Source organism: Zophobas morio, unplaced genomic scaffold, assembly GCF_036711695.1.
Source record: "Zophobas morio isolate AGI-343-1 ecotype UQ-CSIRO unplaced genomic scaffold, CSIRO_AGI_Zmor_V1 ptg000023l, whole genome shotgun sequence".
NCBI classification, from domain to species: Eukaryota; Metazoa; Arthropoda; class Insecta; order Coleoptera; family Tenebrionidae; genus Zophobas; species Zophobas morio.
In genome coordinates this window covers 882,082-902,442 of record NW_026972128.1, presented here as the reverse complement: position 1 = coordinate 902,442, position 20,361 = coordinate 882,082, and the positions used below count along the sequence as shown (strand labels likewise).

At 32.9% G+C, this 20,361-nt stretch overlaps 2 protein-coding genes across 6 annotated transcripts; one reads left to right on the top strand and one right to left on the bottom strand.

Annotated features, from left to right (window-relative positions):
• Positions 1-57: 57 nt before the first annotated feature.
• Positions 58-8,663, bottom strand: LOC135134497 (putative GPI-anchor transamidase). 2 transcript variants are annotated; one of them, XM_064063196.1, is made up of 7 exons: positions 8,581-8,663; positions 8,370-8,498; positions 8,045-8,323; positions 7,785-7,993; positions 7,619-7,736; positions 379-489; positions 58-330 (listed from the first exon to the last, which is right to left on the bottom strand). In XM_064063196.1, exons 2-7 carry the CDS (start codon positions 8,439-8,441, stop codon positions 91-93), a joined length of 1,029 nt encoding a protein of 342 aa, XP_063919266.1. In that variant the 5' UTR covers positions 8,442-8,498; positions 8,581-8,663; the 3' UTR covers positions 58-90. The 2 variants fall into 2 exon arrangements, with proteins under 2 accessions (XP_063919266.1, XP_063919265.1); XM_064063195.1 differs by having other exon boundaries at positions 8,370-8,661.
• A 234-nt stretch (positions 8,664-8,897) lies between these two features.
• LOC135134498 (CCHC-type zinc finger nucleic acid binding protein) lies at positions 8,898-17,154 on the top strand. Of its 4 annotated transcripts, none has more exons than XM_064063197.1 (2): positions 8,898-9,080; positions 16,257-17,154. In XM_064063197.1, the coding sequence occupies exon 2, from the start codon at positions 16,263-16,265 to the stop codon at positions 16,698-16,700; it is 438 nt and encodes a 145-aa protein (XP_063919267.1). In that variant the 5' UTR covers positions 8,898-9,080; positions 16,257-16,262; the 3' UTR covers positions 16,701-17,154. The 4 variants fall into 4 exon arrangements, with proteins under 4 accessions (XP_063919267.1, XP_063919270.1, XP_063919268.1 ...); XM_064063200.1 differs by lacking the exon at positions 8,898-9,080 and adding an exon at positions 9,205-9,367; XM_064063198.1 differs by lacking the exon at positions 8,898-9,080 and adding an exon at positions 9,887-9,994.
• The last annotated feature ends 3,207 nt before the right edge of the window (positions 17,155-20,361 follow it).

Below are 20,361 nucleotides of genomic sequence, written 5' to 3'. Positions count from 1 at the left end.
AATTTGACACTAAATGCTCATTCATCATCCGTGAGCGCGCCAGTAATTTAAATTCAGTACACATGGAATGATTTATTGCAACATAAAAAACTAAACTAGGGAATTAAAATTAACTAGAGGTGGAACGTATCGGTGCTTCTTTGGTGTCGACGTCACTTGATATCTGGTTTTATTTAAGACCTCTGGCTGAGGAGCCACTTGAGTTATGACTTCCACAGGTCTTACAGATCCAAAGAAGTCTGTGATGGGGACTTCAAAGGGATTCCTTCTGAATAGATCTCTCCTGACACCGACTGTGGAGATACAAACTCTCTTCGGACACACGCTAAGCTAGAAAGGGTGATGTTACTTTTGAGATTCACTTAAATTGAAACTTACAAATTCCCCCATTGTCTTATTCGTGTGCTCGTCAATACTTTCAAGAAAATCTAGAGCGTGGTATGTGTATCGGTCGATGATGTAAACTCCAATTGCTGGATCCACGTGATGCTGGAAAAATATTTTGATCGAAATTAAATTAAGGGAACACCACGTCTCCAACAAATAAGTTAAAAATGAGCTTTAAGAAAAAAAATTGTTTTTTGGACCAGTTCCCTAAATATAGAACCTCATTAAAACTGAAATTAAATTATCCCATATTTAACTACTGAATATTATTAATTTCCGTTCTGACCCATTTTCAGTCTAACTAAAAGTCTTAAAATAGAAGCATTCATAGTTGCACTCGCAATAATTAAATTAGAAATAGTAACTATGCTACGAAACACTGCATCATTTGTGCTTTTCGGTTTCATCTCTTACACTTCATCCCTCGTCTAATATGCGTAACACTCTGACAACACAATAACTCTGTGTTTAGTGTTACACTAAAGAAGGATAATTTATGTATGCTTATTTTTATCAAAAAAATGTATAACGTCATCTTCAAAAATTATTAAATTATTGTTTAGTGATCAGCGCGTATTTCATACGAGAAAAATTCTGTGCAAGTTGCTTAACAGATATTTTTTGACGGTTACATAAAAATCTATACCTACTACGAGCCCTAACAACTAAATATTGGGCCACAGACAATTTCTCAAAAAAATCCGGTAGATATTTTTGATATCATTCAATTCGTTTGGACTAAATGCAAATTTTGCATGGGCATCTATTTTGGCAGAGAGTGAGGTATTTTGCAAATTAATAAATTTTCTTAGAGCGCAAAAATTGTCACCTAACTAAAAAATGTGCAATTTTTGCTGACATTTAAATGTTGGGACACCCGAGAAAATTTGCTAAGTATACCATCGAAATACAAACGTAGTAGCTGGTAAATGCTGCCATTATTATAGGGATCGTAGCATTTCAAGCTAGTGTTGGTTTTATTTAGAAAAAAATAGTTATCGGCGGGCTAGTTTTAGTAAAAGTTCTGAAAATAATAATTTCTCAGTACCTCAAGGGAAAATCGCTAAGAAAAAGTGAAGATTTGTTCCAAATAGCTTAGTCGTCGATGGTAAATGTCGTAAAATATTACGCAGACAGAGGTACCATCGGAATAAAAGGTAAAATTCCCGTTAGGCCACCACTTGTGAAGCCGCGTAATCAACGACAACTGATGAAAATTTATAAAAGTGGACGACGGACTACTTCAAGAGAAATTACTACTTGCTGGAATAGCGATAACCAACTAAATTTTTCAAGACAATATTGTCGCGAATGCATACACAAATCAGGCCTTGGTTTTTACATTGTAAATCTTAAATAAAGCTATCTTTGATGGACTTTATTATTTATTTATATTATTTTAGGCTAAAGTAAAACCACAATTAAAAACTGCCCACAACAAAAATCGGTTAATATGAGCAAAATGAAAATTGGAGAAAAGTAATATATAACGCTGAGTCCAAATTTGATGTCTGGGTGAAATAATAGTCGAAAAAGAGTTATTGAAATAAAAAAGGAATTTTAATATGGATTATCTCAAACAAAGAGTCATGTTTGCAAGCAGAAAAATGGTTTGGGGGTGCATGTCTATTAACAGAATTTAAAGACCAGTTAACAACGTTGATGGAAGGGTAATTACAAATTCAAACAAATATCAAGAGACTTTGTAAAAAAATATTAACAACTACTGAAAGCAGTCTATCCTGTTGATATTTATATTTTTCAACAGGATGATGCTTCAAGTTACACACCTACAACACTTATTACAAAGAATAATAATATAAATGTTTGCCCTGATCATCGAATAGCCCAGATCCTAATCTAGTAGAGACGGTATGGCGTGAAATAAAAAAATATTTAGGAAATCATCCATCACAAACGATTGTCAATCTTCAACGGGAAATTTAGCGAGTGTAGCATACGGTAACAACTCCTGTGTATTGTAGAAAATTAGTTGAAAGTATGATGGCAAGAATTCCTGCAGTTATTAAGGCAAAAGGAGATATGACCAGTTACTGAATTTGCTGTGTCCCAATATTTATGTGTCACAAAATGTTACGTTGTTTTAGAGTTTTATGTCACTGTTTGAGTTAGAAATCAGTTTTTGTTGTGCTGTAAACATTAACAGTTTTGCAAAACGAATTAATTTTAAAATTTTAATTATCTAAAATAAATTACATTTTTGTTAAAAAGTTTGGTGATTTTTTTATAAAAATTTTTTGGTGTCCCAATATTTAGTTGTTAGGGCTCGTATACCTCAATTTAAAAGAGCAAAGTTACATAAAACTAATACCTATTTGACACAATTTGTGTTTTAAATTATTATTTATGTGGAAATAAATATACACATATTACTTACGTATTGTTAAAATAAAAAACCTAAAAATAAACTTAAAAATAATCTTTTCTAGTACTTTATATTCCACACAGTGGCGGCTCGTCAGATGAGGCAAGTGAGGCGGCGCCTCACAGCATATATCTTAAGAATAGATTGACTTAATTTGTAATTGAAAAGGAGCCTTCAATGCATTTTTAGTTACAAAAATATGTTGAAATGGCAACTCTGTAGATGATTTTTTATTTTTTACGCTTTCTGCTGACATTTTTGGTTGAATACCGTACGATTTATGCTCCTAATTCTTTAACTGAAGCGGCCAGAACGTCGGCTCACTTGAAGCAACGAAGCCCAATCATAGACACGGATTTCCATGGCTCAGCTCCTATACTCCTATACATGCGTTCGCTCGGAACTGAGGCGATATCTTCGGTGCTTCTCGGCCATTTTCGGCGTATTCATTAAACCATTTTCCCATTTATTTTACAGAACGGAAGGGCTGCGGGGTGCGTGGGTAATTAGCATGAACGTGAGTAAAAGCCCACGTGTTGATGTTTCGTACTTTTGTCTCTTTCATAGGTACAGGTGAGTGAAAAATGAATCCCGAGTACCATATCGTCATGTTCCTTCTTGAAACGCCGTTTTCACGGCGAACCGAGCTAAAACGTCAGCAAATTTTGCTAAATATCGAGCAATCAAAACCATTAATTTATTTAACTTCCATTGATAAGCGACAGAATCGTCAGTACTCCAAGTCTTTTAAATCAACTTGGTACGAAACACATAAATGGCTCTGCCGTAATATTTGACGTCCCGGGATATAATAACGACCTAAATTATTCCATCCAAAATGCAAAGTTACATGAAAGTTCCAAAGTACATATTAAAAATTTCATGGGCCTAAAACCTTTACAAAGGAACACAACAACTATTCCCGAATCCCTCCAAGAAACTGCTAGTTTGAACAAAATTTTGACTTGTAAAAATATTGTTGATTAAATGTGTTATGGGTGTTACTATTAATATTATTATTATTATTATTAGGACCTGCCACTGACCCGGAAATGACCGGTATTCGGGCAAGACTTCTATCATTACTAATTAGTAAGACCAAGTAATATGCATTAATCACATTAATTTAATTAATTTGATTATTAATATTATTATTGTCAAACTTCTATCATCGCCTCACCACATCAGACAGTCACGAGCCGCCACTGATTCCACACATAGACTGTTTCAGTTAACCAAGGTTAATTAAAGGTAAATCTGAGACAATGTTTTATATTAGACCATTGCGCCCTAGAATGAGGAGTAGAATCCGTTAGTGAAAACCGTCGAAAACCGTCTGTTTTTTGTAGTTTAGGTACCATAGAAACTGTACTTGGATCATTAGCAGTAATATCTCTGACATGCGTTTTTAAATTAGAAATGTATTAGAAAAAAATTGGTCTAGATCTAGACTGAACTTCCCTTACCTCTGAAGTACAGTGAACCAATTTAGTTCAGCAAATTTATTTTATTTTTATTGAAAATATTTTGAGACAGCCTGTATAAACAGCTTCAAAAAGAGGGTCATGTGAAGAAAATATATCGCACTGTGAGAGCAATACTCACGTAACTCAAAACTAGCGTGTTTTGAGTAATGATGATTTAAAATTCCCAAGTTTTCATATATTATTTGTATCTTAAATACTAAAGGCTTCGAAATACATTATAGTCGTATTGTCAATCTATTATTAAGCGTGTTTTTATTCCTTTAGAGTAGACCCCTCTACTCGTTATAGAAAACAAGAAATTTTGACTTACGTGACTATTGCACTGCTACACCATATCAAATATTTTGCCTTGCGTGTTAATAAATTTAAGACAAGAGCAAACTAGCAACACATTGTAATGAAAAAAATATAACAAAACACAAAACAATCACAGTATTAATTCATTCAACATCTACACTGACCTGCAAAAAAAACCGGCCACCCTGAAAAATTTTGCAAAACCACTTTAAAACTTAATTTAACTAGTGATCGTTATTTTATTAAAGAATCATTCACTATTGACACATGATGTACAAATTAGCACAAAAAAGAAGACAATTAAACGCAGAATTAAATTTAATTTAACAAAATAGGTAACAGAAACAGACCAAGTACGATCTTTTCTTAAAAAAAAAAAAACAACAACAAAGGAGGCTGTTGTTGTAAATAGTGTTTTTCATCGTTTGATTATAAATTTGGCAATTAATAAACGTTTTCACGCGAAAATAATTCCGTTAACTCTTACAGACGTCTTTCAAAGTGTCGCTCTGTTTCTGTTATTTTGTTAAATTAAATTTAATTCTGCGTTTAATTGGGTTCTTTTTTTTGCTAATTTATACCTTATATGTCAATAGTGAATGGTTCTTTAATAAAATAACGATCACTAGTTAAATTAATAATTTTTAAAGCTTCGTTTTGCGAAATTTTTCAGGGTGGCCGGTTTTTTTTTGCCGGTCAGTGTACTATGGCTAAATTGTTATAATTTTATTTCATTCATTTTTTTATACATAATTGATTCAGTCCATCGTATTTTTTACGTATTGCTAAAAGACCTTCATAAATATTGTTTAATCATTTTCATTTAAGTCTGATGCCGCCGTTGTCGTGATGTTCGGGAATTGATTGACTATTATTTCCTGATATACTTTCTTTCTATACGAAGTTACAAAATTCCATCGGAATTTTTGACAAATCTTAAATTTTGTATTTCGCTGTAATTAACTTTCATACTTTTCCTATTCAAAGAAAAATTGATTTCCATGTTTTCGGTCAGTTCTTAACTATATCAGAAGACATTGTGCATTTGTTGTGTTCAATTTGTACCTAAATTAGTAGGAGTATCAGATTTTCAACATCGACTGAAATCTCATAGCTTCATAGCTTACGTGCATTTCACTTAGTTTTGAGATACGGCAGTCTTGCATTAAGTGCACACGTATTGTTCGGAAATGCAATACAAACATTTTGATGAATTTGAGCATTACGCAACTATTAAAAACCGTTTATACGTTTATATACTAAAACTACATTAACTTTTTTATGCATTAATGATAAATTTAAGAATTCGGCAAATTTTGACTTACGTGAGTATTGCTCTCACAGCGCGATATGCAAGGAAGCATGCTGTTTTGCACAGTTCAAACGAGATTTACGTAGCAAAATTTTGACCTGACGTCAAGGACACTCAGAAGAAAAAAAGCTTAAAAAACCTTTTTCTTTCACTTGTAAAAAATTTTGGCAAAGTCAGTACTCAACTAATCTTGTATTTTACAATTCACCGCTATGTATATTTTGTCTTCTCAAAAAAAAAAAAAAATGAGCAATACAAGATAGGCTGGATTCGAAATAAGTGGCTTTGAAGGCATAAACTAAATAAATATTATTTACATGCTAGGACTTGTTTAATAATGTTTTGGAATGTTATAAATATAACGAACGGCAAACTAAATATATGTAATGTACTAATCAAATACTTTTAGAAAAATGTATATTTAATTATTTCTTTCGCTGACTTTGTGAAGAAATTGGGTAAAAACATTACAAAACATACTACAGAAACGGAGTTGAATCAGGAAGTGCAGCACTTCCAAATTTCTATAAATCATCTTAATACACAAATTCTTTAAAAATGTTAATTGATAAATTAAAATACGCAATTAAATTTTTATGCATCAAGCCAATATCTGTAAAATAAAAAATTACTCTCTACTCTTTCAACCAGTGTAGAATGAATGTTATACATCAAACAAACTACAACAATTTGAGTGTCAGCAGTTATTAAATCTTAGTTGCGAACATAGTTCTAGAAGATACAATTACGAAGATATATAAAAACATTTTTATTCTGATGATAAGAGAAAAATGTTTAGAATAATAAACAGTTTTGCAAAGTGATGACTAACTGTAATAAATTTAACAAGTAACTGTTTCGATCTCTGGTGTCTCATCAAATAAGACCATGATTATTATTTTTTTTTACAATACACCTGTACGTAACGGTGAAAAGAGGAGTGGATTATTAAGCCACAGGCAACGGAACACAACTCATTTAATGACCAAAGAATTTATATCAATTTTCTTATGAAGGCAATACCTCTTCTATTAAAAACATACTTTTGGTTATATTTTGAAGTTATTTTTTATCATTATTACATGGCGCTTTTCCCAATGGTGGCAATTTGGGAATATCAAACCTTATAGCAAGTGCCGTACTTAGTTAGATCTATATTGTATATAAAATATACATATATAATACAGAGTTTTTATACATTTGTTACTTCTTAGAATGGTAGACATTTTCAAGTTTTAATTAATGTGTTATATGTCAGAATCATTACAACATTTGAAGTTTCGTTGCCATTATAGTTACACACTCTGAAAGAGACTCAACAAATAAGTGTCCATGTTGATATACAAATGATTTATGGAAGCCCTGTAAAATGTATTCCTAAAGTTTCCTTTTTTGAATACTTAATAATTTTGACAACAGGGTACAGAAATGTGAAATTTTACATTTGTTAATACTTTAAGACAGCAAGTAGTTTCTATAAGAAACAAAAATACTAATTTATGTCAACATGAAGCATAAAACTGAAACGTTTAAAAATAATAAATGCGCTTAGGGTTTAGTATTTCACAATATTGACGAGACTTGCCAATATTTCATATGCAATAATTTGCAATTTATAATTAAATTCCACTACTTTTATGGTTTTTAAGATTACTATATTTTTTGCAAATTGCAAGTTAATTATAATCTGGTGCAAGCACTTCCAGAAACAGCACACTGAACTCATGGAATTTACAAAAAGATACTTACTGACAGTGAATCTTCTCCTACCAAGCTGCTACCAACAGCTAGAATATTAGGTGAATAAAACCGCTCATACATTGAAGCCGCTTGGCAGGTATCAATCATAAAAAACAATTCATGATACCTAAAACAACAATCCAAGTTCTATATCTCTGCAATTTTTCCACTTCACCTTTGCTTCTGCCACATTTGCTCCAAAGCATCTGCCATCTCCTGACTTGTGATCTCCTCAGAATCCTGAAACTTCAAAAACCCATCTCCACCATGCCCTGTTAAATAAATAAGCACGTTGCTACCCTCATCAGTAATCAGCTGTTTCGATCTGGGAGTACCTGGTGGTAATCTTCCTGTTAGAAGACGCACAAAATTTTCAACAGTAACCTGCAACAATTAAATTAATTATGAAATATAACGCGTTAAGGATATAATTACTTCATATCCTCGATAATCCACCTCAACGTCATCCCCATATACGTTAATATGTTGATTAGCGTTATTGAAAACTGTCGCTGGACGCGGATTTCTAGGATTACAAGCCATGTCATCGGCAATCATCAAAATTATCTGGCTATCGGGTATACCAAGGCGCTTGACGCTTCTATATATCGAAAGTACGTTGGCTACATGCCGGTAATTGAACCAGAAACGACTCGTGTCGACTAAGACAGCCCAGTTGTTCGTGTGTCCATTTTTTGGCAGTTCGAACTCCAACTAAAAATCATTGTAAGTAACACGCAAAAACAACTAGCGTCTATACCTGTGCTCTATTTTGGTGTAAACTACTTAGGAAAATCACGGAAAAGCACAAAATTATTGTAAGTTGTTTCATTTTGGTGACTAGAAGTTGGGGCGTTTGGGCTGTCACGAAGTAAGGTTATGTGGGATGCTGAAAAAAATCCGGTAAAAAAACAGATTCAGAGGATACTGATACGAGTTGAAAATATTTTATTTTTCGGTACCACTCTAACTTTTTTCCACTTTTGGAAATCTCGTAGGTGTTCGAAAGTTACTTTTTGTTTAAATTTCGCGCATTTCAGTCTGATTACACAACAACCTTGAACCGGATACCGCTATTTTTGGCGAAATCAAGTTACCTACGAAATCGAAGTACAATAAATGAGCATCAGTGACAGATGACTTGTCAGGATGACAATTAACGTCAAAATTGTCATTTCGTTTGAGAATTTTCTAAATCCGTGCTTATTTTCCTGAATTTCAAATTTTTTTTAATTTGGCGCGTGAGTACCACCGGAAACACCCTGTACTGCTGCGCAGAAAAATGCTCAGATCATTCATCTGGCATTTAATGCGCGCAGTACCGGTTCTCGTCGTCTTACATATTTTCCAAGTGTTTTGCTTATATACAACATATTTGACTCGAATGTGGCAAAGCTTGAGTGAAATCAATCTATTAATTCTTCATACAAACATCTTCACGTATCTGACGACTTGAACATTTGCCAAAAAGGTGAGAACTTTTCTTCTTTGTTGCAGGAATGTTTATTGTCCCGCAAATGAAACTAAGCATACACGTGGACTAAACATTATTTTAGTTTTACCGTTGCTCTCGGGTGTAATTTCGGGCCCTTGTGCGGTTTTAACGTTTCCTCGAGTCGATAATGCGAGTTTGCAACTGTGAGGTTAAGATTTGATTAGCGAGTTGATATCGTGGGGTTACATAAAAAATTCACAGTTAGGAACAACGAGGTTAGAAAAATCGGTTTCTACACAAGATCGGCGGTTTCTACATGATCGGTTCGTATTTTCGTTGTATATTAGATGTTTGCTTAAAAATTCCAGGCGTCATTAGTAGGTCAATAAATATTTTTCGGTAACGTCCTCGCAAACAAAACTATTTTCAAGCACGAAAACGCAGGATAAATAAAGAACGTGATATCGTAAATAATACATTTGTGATTTTTGGGTTTAACGCAGGTCATGCTCGCGGGTCAAGTGAGTAAACGGTAATTAGAGGCTACAAAAACAGGTCTTGTCTTGCAATCTAAAATCAATTGATTGCTTCCACATTTCTAGACATTCATTTAGCTTGAATCCCAGATGAGTTAGATCAATAGTAATACACAACTTTAAACGTACTTTCTAGAATTCATCTTGGATAATTTTTCACCTTATTTGTTTGATCACCCACCTTTGGGTCTACTCGTCAGGGAACTCGATTACTAATTTTTACAGTAGCCATATTTTTAAAAAGCTTGGGTACTTTACCGAATCGTGTCTATCAGTGTGACTGACGTGATACGAGATATGGACTAGAGGCGTACAATTTCCTTTCCCTATTAAATAAATATTTGACAAATTATTTATACATTTAGTTCTCGGTTCACCGTTCTGTAACGTACCTAGTGTTGGTGATTTGTTAATGTAAGTAATTTTTCTCATTGCTAGTTTTTATTATTACTTTTTTCGTTCATTACGATGCTTCGTCCTCGCTTATCGTACCGTTTGTTTTAAACAATAACAACAAAGATATAAAAGTGGAATTGCATATTCATTAATAGTCCATTTGTTAGCCAAGGCCACACTTTTACTTAAAGATTATCTAAATGAAAGTTGAGCCATTCATTATTTCAAACATTGTCTGGTTCAACAGTTGGTTGAACTCAAGAACTGCACAGTATGCCGAGTGAACGTTAAAATAATTAGTGAAATTTCGGCCTGTGAAAAATGGTTCCTACTAGAATAGCCTGAAGCTTCGTAGTCGGAAAGCAAAATACAAGTGTAAGTTACATTAATTACATTTCGTCGAAAAATTTTGTCAAGTACGACGCAGAACACTCTTTAAACGAGCTATTTTTAACAAAGGTTAGCAGCCAAATTATTTGCTAGAGGCATTTTTCCAAAACAATTCGTTACAAATGTGATGTTTTAATTAATAAGTATTTTTACCGAAGATAAGAAGTTTTTCTGAATTTTTCAAATAGTTGCCGAGATAAGAACGATATCCTCTCTGATAAATAATAAAAACGTTGTGATTTAGTAAGAATGGTGTTTAAATTGATATGTCCGTTTCAATTTATTTTTTGTGTGTACTACAAGATTGAAATTTGACGATGCGAGCAGAACGTGAGAATCTAAGAGAGCAACGAAAGCGAAACGAATGCTAGCTAGAAATAAAATTAATATAACCGAAGATTTGTCTCAGACAATTTTTTATTAATACGTTGTTAGTTTTATTGGGATTTATTTTAGGAATGTAGTTACCAGCTTGTGCTTTACCCGATTTATCGTGTTTGCATTGCGTACGTTGGTTCCCTTTATCTTTGCGAAATCTCTAAAATTATTACCCAAGAGTTGCAAAGATAATAAAAACCGTGTTGAAATTTTTGTACAAAAATGATGTAACTGAGGATTACCTGAATCGTATTTTTTGATAAAATTGACCGCGTTTAACTTAACTGATTAAAAAGGTTGCGATTCAAATAGTAGTTGGTGACAGAACCATAGTTTTCAGGGTTTGCTATGTCTGTTTAACCAACAACAGAATTATAAAAATCTATTAACATATTCAATAGTAAATAGTCGTCGTAAAGAGATCATTAAATCTGTATTTATTTACAAAATATGAAAATTTTCTAATTAAGATGTAGATTTATTTACGGTTACAATAATTGAAGCGAGTGAAGGAGAAAGTTAAAAGTTATTGTTTTAAAAAATTACAAATGGTTACAACGAAGAATTATTGCCCATTGTTTGTCATACCTTATGGTAACGTGTAATAAATACCGTATACATATTTTTTCTCTACTATTTACGCTTTTAATCATCACGAACTTTAAAACCGATGAAGCTTGACGTATTAGAATCGATCCACTGGACCATACTCTTGTGGTAATTTATGGTAAGGAAAAATAAATTAATTAGAAGTCCCAACTGCAAATTTTAGTTTATGCATTAATTCGTCCGATACTAGCTCTCGGGGGCATTTCGCGCAATTAATTTGATGGGCGTTTTCGTTTGAAGTTGTAGTTTTAACTTAACTTTCTTGAAATTTCGCGCTCTTATAAAATTACTTTGTTAGATGGGCGCCTTGTGCACACTTATTCGTTTTAAGTGAAAAAAGTCTTTCTAGCTGCGAGCATTTCACTAAGTGATCCGTTAAAAATGCACAACCAATCTTTTAATTAATTAATTAATTTAATTTAATTTTTCTTGTTACGTACAGTTGCTTTTTTACGTCCAAACCTTGTCGTGTATATCTCTAATAATAAATACAGTGCCTTGAACGACGTGATTGCTGTGTGAATAAATTGACGCAATCTTGCTGTGGTAAAGGTGATTTATAAATCAGATTTTTTCGGAAATAATCAAACGAGATATTTATCGGAGTACGGAATGACGTCAAATTAATAAATGACGCTATTCAATTCTCGCCTCGCCATTGCACGAATAGTCCTTCTGTAATTCCCGTAAAAACCCACACATACATAACTTTTTTAAGACGATATTTATGTTATAAATTTCCCCAAGTTGTGACATTTTTTGCCGACTAAAAAATACTTTATAATTTTGTTTTTTATCGAATTTTTTTTATTAAAAATTGATTTGTTATAACTTACAAGAAATAAATTTAAATATAAACTTAAATACGAGCAAGATTTCTTGGGCTTTACAAACGAAAGAACCAGATGATGTCACAGTGGGTTGAAATTACAAATGTTCACCTTGAAGGTTATCTTGCGAAATTTGGTTATTGTAATTAAGTATTGTTAAAGCAACCAATGAATGTCGATCATCCATCATCTTACGTTTTACTATGTTTTATTAGTAACTGTTGTGACGTAATATCACAACTGTCAACGCGCGCTGTCATCGTTGTTACTCAAAATAAATTATACACATAAACAATACCTGTAATCCGTAATACTTGTATTTGGAGCATACATGCAAAGTTTGAAATGAACAATTCACCCACAGCACTTACATTAAATAGTTTTTGACATTTTGTTCAACACATACATGGTTTGTCAGTTTTTGATGTACATATTTCGTTCCAGTTTGGAAATCATGAACGTTGGGCGAATGACTTCTAATACGTGTGTTTTTGTGTTGAAGATACAAAAGTATACGCTTTACCGAGATGGTGGGAGAGCTTCTATGTTAATAACACACTAGCCTCTACAGAACGTAGCATCAAGAAATTTTGTTGTGCTTTCGTCAGAGTCCGCTTTGTTTATAATTTAATTTTCATATAGAGGTGTTCAAAAATTTTGTCAGAGTACAAACTATAAGACTGCTTGAGTGTTAATCTCTTGATACCAGGCTTGATGCATTTTTTTTTTTTTTATATGTATTGGTACATGCGAATTATCCACAAAATTTTGAAAAATCAAATTCAACCATTTTACTATGAAATTGCACAACCGAATTCTTTAAAGTTATATTATAGATTAAATAAATTTTACTTCATAATGCGTCCAGAAGATCAATTGCGTCATGTCAGAAAAACTTTAAAATTGCTTATTAAATTTTGTCAAACAAAATGCCTTAAAATGCTAGATTAATGTGTTCAAGTCATGCTTTTATTTTACGATTATTGACACAGAATTTTACAAAATGAATGCATTTCAGTAGCGATAGTTGGAAAAGAAATTAACCCTTTTAGAACCACTTGGTTTATTAAGACAAATCAGTCTATATAAAAAATCTTGGCTAGTTTTGAGAACAGTAAGGAGTTTTCTAGAACGGTCTTGCTATATAAAAGTAGCGAAAAACAAGAAAGATCTAAAGCCAAAGAGTTGAACTCTTTTTTGTTATTTTAACACAAAACCAAATATTTTCTTAGTCTAAAAATAACCTGTCTTGCTACAAACACATTTTCACGCTTTAGAAAGTTAGGTTATGATTCACATTTGTAACAGGCAAATATATTGGAAGTCTTTGGTAACAAGCGATGAGTAATCATTTCATTAATAATCATTCATCACAACGAGGCGGCAAAATTCATGAAGTTTCAAAGTCAACTTGATTCACGACATTGTTTTATTTATGACCACTTTGTATAAATCGACGACACTAACACAAATATTATTAAAAATAGTCCCCCATTTATTTATTTATTGCTGCTTCATCACAGCAAATTCTAAAAGTCGACAACATTACGTTGCAAATATTTTGAACCTTTTTATATATAATACTGTGTTTTTGTGACAACACACTTGAACATTTCGTTATTATGTTAGTATTAATATAATAAAAAAGTAAAATTGTGCTTCGACTTGATTTTCGATAAACACAACTTAGAAAAAAAAAACTCCTTATGTTCAAAACAATATTTTTATCCAGCGGGGGTGTTCTATTGGTAATAAATTTGAGCAAAGAGCTATGAATTAACATTGATATGATCCTCTAAGGATATTTAAAAACATACTACATGTTGTGTTTGCTATTAAATATAAATATTTTTTATTGTCTTAGTGGTTGATTAAAAAAAATTGCATGCTCCCTAGATATAAAGAAACCTTTATAAAAAATCTGCAACTTCAAACAGACACATCATTTGCATCTCCTTTTGGCGTATCTGTAAATGCATTGAAAATAAAACAGCTTGACAGTCAATTTTTGACAACTGTAAAAAAATTTGGATTTTGATGTCTATTTTTAGTAGTTTTTGAGCAGTTTGTGTGGCAGATCTCTTGATAATCGAATGTCTAGAAATTGAATAAGATAAAAAAATTCTTCATTTAAGTATCTTCCAAAAAATTAATGACGTCATTTGTAATATGGTCAATCGGGCGACTGCTTACTATCATGTTTTATCAACCTTCATGCCAGTAATGTCGCACCGGCCTATATTTAATAATAATAAAAATAGCTATTATCGTAATAACAGCTACTCATCCAAAATAATATTTGGACGGTTTTGCTTCATTGTATCTTAATTAATTAATCCTCTCCTTGGTACATTTTTTAATTTACTGTACTGTCGGAGCGATCAAATCTTAACAATTTGTTGAAGAATCTGCATAATTGTCTTTGAAATTTTGGCAAGACTTTAACATTGATTTAGTATTCACAATACTTCAAAATTTATTTCATCCTCTCAAGGGAGTTGGTGACTTCAGCTCAGAAATACTAGTATATAGCTTTATTTTCGAAATAGCGAAAGCTTCGCAAATAGTGGCTTTAAAAATAGGTGCATTTTTGTCAGTACTCCGAAATTTGTGAAAAATACATCAAGTGAGGTTTAAAAATAAGATAATTTAACATACAAATTTTTTGAATTTGGCAATTCTGGTAGTTCTGACAATTTTGGGAGCTCCTGATAATTTCAGCATTTATGTAATAATAATGATATTTAGTGTCAAACAAAAGATACAATATTTAACTAAACGTAAATGTAATTAAACACAAAAATTATAACGGGTGTTCAATTGAAAAATCACTCAGAGTAGGCGTGGGAATATCATTTGACACAAGCGAAATGTCTGTCTTATAACATACAACAACATATAACAGGATCTGTTTCTGCCAAATGGATGTTATAAGACTAGACATGCCGTTTGTGTCAAATGAAATTCCAAGGCCTACTCTTGAGTGATTTTTCAATTGAACACCCGTTATTGCAGTTTATTAACATTGTAAAGAAACCTATTAAGAAGTGCGAAAAACATCAAATGGCAAGGTATCTTCTTAATCGCGTTGACCACATTTTCAACCGAATATTGAATTTCATAATTGATTTCATTAAAGTTTGGACCAAAATTAAATTAATTTTTCAGTAATTTAAAACCAAATCGAATTTCACTTTTAGTTTTTCCTTTAAAATAATGATTCTTAAGTTTATCAGACATAACCCTTGTTATAAAAGTATGTACCTTTGCAATAAATACCAGATTTAAATATCAAATAGTGAACGATTTTCTTTTGGACATCTCTGGTGTTTCTACATTAATTCCATAATAGACCAGATTACAATTGCATATTCGAGTGTGGCTCTTATGAATGTTAGTACAACATACGAATAGCACGTAAATTATAAAAATTCTTAGTCTGTTGTTTTATAAAGTACTTCACATATAATTTTATGTACATATTTATCAAAACAAAGTTCTGAATCTATAATAACATCCAGGTCATTGAGTTCTGATACTTTTTGGCAGCAAATTATTTAGCCTATAAGCTACAAGAGTATTTTAGTATTGCAGCTTTCCTAGAAAACGAATTAATTTACATTTGTCGTGATTCTTAACATATTATTCTTAAAAGACCACTAAGCGCGATATGATATTAAGTCATTTTGAAATTAGAGAAAACTAATTAACAATGTTGATGGTACGAAAAATTTTAAATCATCAACAAATCACAAAAAAAAATACGGAATAACAGATAATTTGTAAAGAACGAAACAAAATAAGTCTAACATGGCTACCAATTGTGACAATAAAAGGTTTAGAGACTAACAACTTAATTGAACCATTCGTTAATAGGACACAGGCCAGTATATATATATACCTAATATGTATTATTATACAAAATATATATCTTAATTCCTGAACAATGCCCCAGTCACCGAAACTTGTACCCAATCACTTCGTTTGACGAATACGCATCAGACGCGCACTAGGAAAAATATTGCGTGTTATTTTTTAAGGTTCTTTTTGTAAAATCGTGTTTCTTCTTTCAGTCAGCAATGAGTTCCGGGAGTATATGTTACAAATGCAACCAACCAGGTCACTTCGCGCGCGAGTGTTCCCAGCCGGGGGGCCGCGACGGAGGGCGCGCCTTCAACAGGAACAGGGAGAAGTGCCACAAGTGCAACAAGACCGGGCACTATGCTCGCGACTGCAAGGAGGATTCCGCGCGCTGCTACCGCTGCTACGGCGAAGGCCACTTCGCAAAAGACTGCCTTCAAAGTCCCGACATGCCGTCCTGCTACAACTGCAGAAAGCCGGGCCATATCGCCCGTAGCTGTCCGGAGGGTGGCGGCATCGCGAACGAAACGTGCCACAACTGCCAGCGGCCCGGACACATCTCGAGGAACTGCCCGGAGAACACTAAAATTTGCTACTTATGCCACAAGCCCGGCCACCTGAAGCGGGATTGTCAGGAGAACGATTACAGGAAGTAGTGTTGGCGACGATGTTTTTATTTGTTGTATTTTATATATACGTTATGAAATTGTCTGTTTTCTGGACCCTATTGTTAAACGGATGTTCTTATTTATATTCAAACTGTTTCCTATCTGTTTTTCCTGTAGACGTAAGGGAATTATTATAACCATTGGTTTTTTTTAATGTAAAGTGGATTTTAAAACTAAAGGTTTTATGATATTTTTCGTTTTGTCTACCAGTTCCTTCTGACGAGAGATGCCTGTCCATCCTGCCGTACGTAAGGGAGGTGCAATCTTATCACGTCCAACTAAATTCTTCTGTTTAGGTCATGTAACTCGTTCTTGTAAGAATATTTATTTATTTTTTATTGCATTGAACGATATTGTGTTTTCGTTTCATGAAAGAACGTTCCGAAATTGTAATTATTTTGATAAACGTCTTTATATTTGAAATAAAATACTTCAAAGGTGATACCGAGTTTATGCTTCCAATCTTCTTCAGTGCTTCACACCAGCGGATTTTTAATTTAGTTACAATAGTTAACAACATATTTGACAAGCGGCGAACAAAGGGAAGTTCGAAGAGTGAGTTTAAACTGATTTGAAGACTAGTCCTTCACAGATGTGACTGTTTTTGTAGTCCAAATTGCCACTTTCAGTCAAATTAATTTGACTACAATTAATTGTGGCAATAATTGTCAGAAAGCACCAATTGTTTAAAAATGAACGTCATTGTACCGTCGCTAAAAAAACAAGTATAGTAAGTATAGTGAACGTCACATCATTAACTGCAGCAGCTTAACATTAAGGAGTGACATACAATTTTTAAAAAGTTTCTTTAGTGAATAGGAGCTAGTATCAATTTCACCCATCACATTAGTCACAGGCACAAACAGGATATGGTGTGCTTTAAAACCACGTCCTACTGAAGCATCTGGTTAAAATTGTGAAAAGCAAAGGCCATTCCACTGGGAAAAGTAGAAGAAGCACTTTACTGGGTTGGAGTTTGTTGTACTCTGGACGGATAAATGTACAAAAAAATACAACAAAAATAAAGTTGCCAATAATCAATGAAGCAAGTAAGTGACATTTTTTTATTATTGATTTGAAGAATGTGTATGTGACTCAGAACTTGACAAGCTCCAGAGTCTTTTAAGTCAATAATTTTGATTAACTTACAATGTTACAGTGTACAAATCAAAAGAGAAACCCTTTCTTTGCAAAAATTTCATCATATTCTCTCAGAATTTTATAGAGTAATTGTCAGTGTGACGTGTTTCTTTACCCGCACTATGCCCATACTTTAATAGTCAGCCAGTCCTTGTTTAAATTTTCATTTGTAGGGGGGGGGGGTTATCATAAACATAAAATTTGTGAACTCAAATTGCACAAGTTATCTGAAGAAATCAGTTTTCACTAATTTTTTATTTATTCTTCAAGAAAAAGTACTTTTATTTCAAGATTTGTTGCCTCGGTGCAATCCGATTTAAATTATGTATAAATTAATGATATGTTTAAAAATTCAAAACTACAAGAAAATTTTAAAATGTATCTTAGGCAAGTGCTCTGAAACCTTCCAGACACTTTAAGCCACCGTGCTTTAAGGTTATCATAAATATGATAAATTGCTATCACAATTTAACGTAGACTAAGGACGTAATGTAGTAAGGTCTATCCGGCGAACGGTTAATTTCATAATTTTTCGACATTTCGTGGCCTCTAAAGTACCAAAAAGAAGATCTCTAGTTTCTGACCGCATGTGTTCTATGATGAAAAAAATTGTATTGTACGATCACTTTAAATGCATACTAATAAAATTTTATGACATAACTAGGATTATTTGGTTGACAATGCCGAGTCGGCTTGTCGCAGTAGGGTCTTTGTAAACTTGTAAGCCGTGTCGCGTGCCTACAGAATTTCCGTTCGTTACAAATACGGCCCTGTGTTGCCCCAAACAGATAGTGTTTGGCGGTCATACCTGTATAATTTATGGTTTTAGAATTTTACCGATTGGGTTCTTTGACCAAAGTTGTAAAATATTATTAGTATGTAGGTATTTAAAGTGATCTTAGTATATAACATTTTACAAATCTTGTAACCGTTATAAGGTGTATGGTAAATTGTTAATCAAAATTATCTATCTCCTTGAAAATTTGATGACGCCATCTCAAAATTTTGCATGATAAGTCGTGTCCAAATTATTCAAAATATTATTAATGAGTTTTGTGGTTTAACAACGCATGCATATTTTTTAGAATTGCTTACACAGGTTGACTCAAAAAATTAATTAATGAAGCAGATTGTTTTATTGGTTAAATGAAAAACGGCTAATTTGATTTTACCGAAATTTTGTGAATAAACTAGAGAACTGTTGCTACTAATATGGGTGTTCAATTGAAAAATCACTCATTAGTAGACAGCGGATTTCTGTCGGGCTACGTCACGATTATAGGTGGGGACGCGCTGCATCGCCGGGACTCAGTAGCGGGTGATAGGTAATCACTGAATTTAATTGTCACTTGATTCCATAAATACAATTAACGATTTATTAATCAAACGGCTAACTAAATGAGAACTGGAATTAACAGCAGAGTGCAACGAAGCAGCGTTATTCTAATCTCAAATAAACGAAGTGCAGCCGGTAACTGCAATGAATTCCCATCCCGTACGAGCCGTACCGAGTTTGGCCTTGTCTAGCCCGACAGAAATCCGCTCTCTACTCATTAGAGAAGGCGTTGTAATTTCATTTGACATAAATGGCATGTCTGTTCTTATCTTATAACATCCATTTGGCAGAAACATAACCTGTTATATGCTAGATGTTATAAGAACAGACATGACGTTTGTGTCAAATGATGTTCCAACGCGTACTCTGAGTGATTTTTCAATTGAACACCCATTATTACACTATTATACCTTTTCAAGTTACGATCCTTGTTTAAAAGTTAACAATGTCATCTTCAAATGTTATTGTGAAAAACTCTTTACCTGTATAGTTTTAACAATTCACACATAGCAGTCTTTGCCATTTCTATTGAAACACCACTTGTATGATCGTAAATTTGGCAACGTTCATTTTCAGAGAATTTTCTTACTATAAACCGTTCATAAGCGAAAGCTCTTACCATTTGTTAAATTTTAATCAAAATCAACAGGTGGTGTTTCAGTAGAAATGGTAAAAACATTGTCTTTATTTTAACTTATAGGGGTTATCATAAAAAATAATAAAATTCGGAGAACCAAATTGCATGATTTATTTATATTTGATACTTCAGAGACGAGGAAAGTTCTGTCAAAATAACTTATCTGGCAAAGTCAACTCGTCTACTTGTGTTAAGAGAAATGAAGTAGATTTAGATGAATTTTTTAGTGTATGTATCTGCTATATTCAATGAACGAAAGAAACTTGAATTAAAATGCCACCAACACTGTAATTTCTGTGTGTCATTACACAGAGCAATGAACTTACATTTTTTAATATGACTGTGCTGCAGTTCATTTCCCGTTTTATTATTAACACTAGAAATTAGGATAAACTGGAACGCTGGGTACCCTAAAAGGTGGAGATTCATATGAAGATTTTTGAAACAAAAAATAAGCGCAGATGATAGATTTGTAAATAAAATAATTGGAATTATTGTAGTGCTATATTTTTCTATCTAAAAATAGGCGCCATATT

Bases quoted from the DNA above. Each gene is read 5' to 3' on its own strand.
- LOC135134497 (XM_064063196.1), bottom strand. From the start codon at position 8,441: ATGAAACAACTTACAATAATTTTGTGCTTTTCCGTGATTTTCCTAAGT. The intron at 8,324-8,369 runs GTATAGACGCTA...AATGATTTTTAG, and splicing joins TACACCAAAATAGAGCACAG to TTGGAGTTCGAACTGCCAAA. The intron at 331-378 runs GTAAGTTTCAAT...CACCCTTTCTAG, and splicing joins ATAAGACAATGGGGGAATTT to CTTAGCGTGTGTCCGAAGAG.
- LOC135134498 (XM_064063197.1), top strand. From the start codon at position 16,263: ATGAGTTCCGGGAGTATATGTTACAAATGCAACCAACCAGGTCACTTC.